Source organism: Triticum aestivum, chromosome 4B (assembly GCF_018294505.1).
Source record: "Triticum aestivum cultivar Chinese Spring chromosome 4B, IWGSC CS RefSeq v2.1, whole genome shotgun sequence".
Classification (NCBI taxonomy): domain Eukaryota; kingdom Viridiplantae; phylum Streptophyta; class Magnoliopsida; order Poales; family Poaceae; genus Triticum; species Triticum aestivum.
The window spans coordinates 452,243,461-452,248,998 of NC_057804.1; the positions used below are offsets into that span (position 1 = coordinate 452,243,461).

The 5,538-nt window shown below is 44.8% G+C and overlaps 1 protein-coding gene across 1 annotated transcript; it reads left to right on the top strand.

Moving 5' to 3' along the window:
• Positions 1–3,339: 3,339 nt before the first annotated feature.
• Positions 3,340–5,167, top strand: LOC123094971 (very-long-chain 3-oxoacyl-CoA reductase 1). The gene is made up of 4 exons (XM_044516821.1): positions 3,340–3,728; positions 3,852–4,137; positions 4,237–4,306; positions 4,688–5,167. Exons 1-4 carry the CDS (start codon positions 3,386–3,388, stop codon positions 4,994–4,996), a joined length of 1,008 nt encoding a protein of 335 aa, XP_044372756.1. The 5' UTR covers positions 3,340–3,385; the 3' UTR covers positions 4,997–5,167.
• Positions 5,168–5,538: the final 371 nt, after the last annotated feature.

Below are 5,538 nucleotides of genomic sequence, written 5' to 3' on the forward strand. Positions count from 1 at the left end.
TGGTGGACTTGCAACTGAGATGAAACAAACTAAGTGTCTAATTGCGAGTCAAGGGCGGACATGCAATTAAGACAACAACAAACTAAGAACCAAGTTGTGAGTCGAGCGTAGACTTGCAACTCAGATGAAAAGCAAAATACATGTCTGGTTGCAAGTCGAGGGTGGACTTGCAACTGGGACAATTACGAAACTATGGGCCCAATTGCAAGTTAAAGGTCGATTTGCAAATGAGATGAAATGAACTATGGCTCGAGTTGCAAGTCAAGCATGGACTTGCAACTGGGATGAAAAACAAAACACAAGCTTGAATTGTGAGATGAGGGTGGGCTAACAACTCGTACAACTACGATCCCAGTTGCGAGTCGATGGTGGACTTGCAATTGGGAAAAATACGAAACTACAAGCCTAGTTCCGAGTCAAGGGTCGACTTGCAACTGCGACGAAACAAGCTATGGGCCTAGTTGTAGTTAAATGTGGACTTGCAACTGATACTAAAAGCAAAATACATGCTCCAATTCCGAGTCGAGGGGTGGGCTTGCTACTCGGACAACTACGAGTTCAGTTGTGAGTCGAAGGTGGACTTGCACCTTGGACAACTACAAAGCTATGAGCCCAGTTGTGAGTCAATGGTCAACTGGCAATTAGGATGAAACAACCGAGCCCAGATGGGAGTCAAGAACTTGCAAGACAAAACACAAACCCGGTTGTGAGTCAATGATGGGCTTGCAACTGGGCTGAAACAAACTATGAGTCTAGTTGCGAGTCAAGGGTGGACTTGCGACTAGAACAACTAAATAAAATTACGATACCAGATGCGAGTAGAGGCGGACTTGCAACTAGGACAGCTACAAACTACGAGACAAGTTACAGGACGTGGGTGGACTTGCAACTGGGATGAAAACAAACCACAAACCTAGTTGTGAGTTGGTGATGGGCCTGCAACTAGGATGAAAAAAAATTACGGATCTAGTTATCAGTCAAGGGTGGACTTGCGAATGGAACAACTACACAAAATTATGATACCAAATATGAGTAGAAGTTAGACTTACAACTAGAAACTACGAGCCCATGGTGGACTTGCAACTAGAAAGAAAATAAATTATGGTCCTAGTTATCAGTCGAGGGTAGGCTTTTAACTTGGATAAGCGACATAATCTACATCTTCGACTTCTACAATACATGGCACATAAAAATGGGTACACAAGAGCACACGCAGAAAAATGCTCCACAAAATAACAACTATACAACATGAACGAGCCGACAAAATAAACAAAAGGAAACAAGGCGACACATGAATACATCTGTCGGCGATGCAAGACCAAGAGTTTGCACCAAATTACAACAGCAAAATCCAACGGATAACTATTTAAATGAAACATTGCTAAATCTCGTCTTAATAAGACTTAAAAGAAATGAGAGACGATGTCAAAATAAACTAGGAAGGTAACGACCATGATAGAGCTTCCCTTTTCTTGCCTCTTTCAATTCGTCGGCCTAGAAACAACGCAATGAAACCGATTTGCGAGTGTGCCACAATAATGCTCGTCAAAAAGTGAAGCCAACCGGGCCAATAATAGGATGCACGATAAACAAAATATTGATCGGTGAGGTTGGGATCGAGCGCTTGCACGTAAATTACGTAAACAAAATTAAGTGGTGACAAACTTAGATGAGACATCCTAAAAAATTATCTAGATGTGATTTAGAAATTCCATATAAAAAATTCATGAATTTGGAAGTTTCTCACAAGAAAAGTAAAAATGTTTTCAAATATTAATTTTTTCACAAAAATCTTATTCACGAATTTGACAAAAAAAATAAAATATTCAAATGGAAAAGAAAGAAAGAAACAAGCTAACTTAAAACCATAACAAGAAAAAAAATATAGAAGGAAAAAACCGAATAGAGAAAATAGAGAAAAGAAATGAAAAAACCGGCTTGCAACCTCTCAAACTTAACAAAACAATGAAAATCAGCCGGTGCTTTGGAAACACGCTGAAAGTGTGTTGCATTTTGATCGCATCGCATTCGATTACCCATGGACGACATGTGCAACATGATAGTTGTTTTTTTCTTCTTCTTAAAAATAAGTAATAGCTTTTGCAAAAAAAGCACAAAATTCAAATAAAATGAAAAAATGACGCGCCAATGATTTTCACAACACAACCACACAAATGGCTCAAAGAAAAAAGATAACGACCTCAAAAGACTATAGAAGACCAACACAAAAAAAGGTCGTTGGAAAAAAAGGCCACAATAGGGGGAAAAGGGCCACAAGAGGAAACGCCGAGGCAAAGCAAGGCTGCCAGCTATAAGACGAAGCGGCCCAGTCAAAGCAAAGTTGTTGTCTTAGCGAACAACCAATACACGAAGAACCGGGTAAACAACAGGAATCTTTAATATGCTACTATATCCAATGGCTAGGAACTTAGATGTGAGATATCTACTTCACATCTACTCCCTCTGTTCCTAAATATTTGTCTTTTTAAAAATTTCAACAAGTGACTACATACAAAACAAAACAAGTGGATTTATACTTTAAAATATGTCTATATACATAGCCCATTTGAAATCTCTAAAAAACAAATACTCTCTCCGTCCCAAAATTCTTGTCTTAAATTTGTCTGAATACGGATGTATCAAGTCACGTTTTAGTATTAGATATATCTGTATGTAGGCAAATCTAAGACAAGAATTTTGGAACGGCGGGAGTATTTAGGAACGGAGGGAGTAGATGTGAAATAGCAGAGATCTGTATGTCAGCACTGTGATTGTATCAATTTATCCGCAAGCCTTCTAGGGCCATGCAGCCCCATGCACGATTCACTGCCCATTCCCCGGGCACTGTTCGTCACTAGTTTTTTTTTTTGGCGTCACTGTTCGTCACTAGTTGTCGATACATTTATGGGTACGTACCGTTCACCCATTTTGCAGCCTTCTGTTCAACCAAACATAATGAAGTCGTAACTGATAGCCTAATGCTAGTAACAAATATTTTGGTCTTGTCAATTTCCCTAATGTTGTCACAAATTGCTGCTGAGGTGATTTGTAAGAGCTGTACACGCCTGTGTGGCCATGTGACTGCAAGAGCACATAGCCCTGCCGAACTGAACTGGATGTTATTGCTGAAAATATTGTTGGACTCCTCTATCATTGATATGGAAGGCCCAACCACACTGCATTAACCGGGAACGAGAAAGTCGCTAGACCGGTATCCATGATCATCGAAATGGGGCTTCTTGCTTGTTATTCGAACAAATTGAATGCTGGTAGCTGGCGTGCCTTCATGACTAGTGAACAGTCATCTATACACGGACAGTAGCTACAGCTATAACACTGGCACCAACAACGTATTAACGAGGGCGAGGAGACAAGCGAGTGGAGAATGGCTTACCTCCAGCAAGCGCCGGCATGGTTCCTCTGGCTGGTATCCCTCGGCGCCCTATACGTCTCGGCATTGTTGCCCCGCCTCCTCGTCTACCTCACGCACTGCCTGCGCCGGCCCGAGGACCTCCGCCTGCGCTACGGCACGTGGGCGGTCGTCACCGGCCCGACGTCTGGCATCGGCCGGTCCGTGGCCCTGGAGCTCGCACGCCGGGGCCTCAACCTTGTTCTGGTTGACCTCGATGCCGCCAATCTCCACGAAGTCTCCGGCACGATCATGTCTCGACACGCCGTGCAGACCATGGCCGTGGTATTCGACCTCTCGCTTGTCTCCACTCCTAAAGGTACCATGCATGCATCTACTCAAGCATGATTTAACGCATGATATAGGACTAGGACAGCGCATAGAAACAAACACTCGAACTTGATTGCCGCCGTCGTCATCGACGTGGCATGCATGCATGCAGGTGACGAGGCGTTGCGGCGGCTCCGGGATGCCGTGAAGAAGCTGGATGTGGGGATTCTGGTGAACAACGCCGGGATAGCGAAGCCGGGTGCGGTGTTCCTGCATGAGGCCGACGTGGAGGCGTGGGTGAGGATGATTCGCGTGAACCTGTGGGCGGTGACGGAGGTGACCGCCGCGGTGCTGCCCGGGATGTTGCGGCGGGGCAGGGGCGCCATCATCAACATGGGATCGGCGTCGTCCGAGGGCATCTCCTTACCCCTCCACACCATGTATTCCGCCACCAAACGGTACGTACGTATGGTGAAGCATGCATCCATATGCAAATCTTAATCCCCAACTCTTGAGTTCTCCACATGTTGAGAATTTGGTGCATTTCGATCGAGCAGGTATGTCGCTCAGTTCTCCAGGAGCCTTTACGTTGAGTACAAAAGCACGGGGATAGATATCCAATGCCAGGTACGTATTATTTTTTGAGGATACCAGGTACTCCTTCCGTTTGAAATTACTTGTCGCAGAAATAAATGTATCTAGATGTATTTTAATTCTAGATACATCCATTTTCGAGACAAGTAATTCCGAACGAAGGGAATACGTACTAGTGGTGGTAGTAGTAGTACTACGTAACATAATTTCAAATTTTCAACCGATCTAAATTTCTCACCGGCTCTAGAAACGATTCCACCGGACCGTCGTGTGGCTGGATTAAATGCCGTGTCCTCAACACTGCACATGCATGCGTTCTTGCAAGCGGCCTGCAGTCGAATCAATTCAATGCATTTGTGGTACTACTAGGACCGTTTTCACGAGCAGTAAAAGAGGTCGTGTAATCTCGTGCAGGTGCCGTTCTTCGTGGCGACTACGATGGCTTCCGGCTTCGCCGCGACCTGGCGGCCGTCGGCGTTGGTGCCCACAGCCGACACGTACGCGCGCGCGGCCGTGGGCTGGATCGGGAAGGGCGGCCCGCTCTGCGTGCCCAACCTCAGGCACCGGCTCCTGGGGTGGTATTTCGCCACCGTGCCAGGCGGCGTGCAAGACTGGTTCTGCCTGCGCGAGAATCTGCGGCACAGAAAGATGCTCCGGAGAGCGAGATCGCCGAGGGCGTCAGCGTGCAGGCCGCTTGGCCATGGGATGCCATCGATCGAGTAGGAAATCTGCATTGGTTTAGAAACTCTCCGGATTGTAGTGCATGTCAGTTATTTTATTACTCCTTTCTTTAGACAAAGTTATTTTATTACCTGAAACGGATGGATGATGCGACGCTGTTAAAAAGACAGTTTTAATAAGAAAAAGGACATCGAGGCTGCTTTCACTGTTCAATTTTGCATTATACAGTGTCTATTCTACTCCGTCTATTTCAAAATATTTATTTTGTTTAGAATTATCTTAAATCAAACCTTTTAAATTTGACCAAATCTAAGTAAAAATCTACCAAGCCCTATAGTATCAAATATATATATAAGTACAGGCACGGACGCACATACATATGCACATACACTCACATGTATGAACGCAGTATCCGCACTCTATCCCCATGAGCACCGCTGAAATACTGATCCGCCACATTATTTTGAGATTGATGAAGTCGTCACAGACACCTTCTTAGTCGACGGGAACGTCTTCTCCAACTGAACCCACATGGTCGAAATGCCTGAAATAAATCTGGAAAAACGCGAGCACGAGTGTTAACT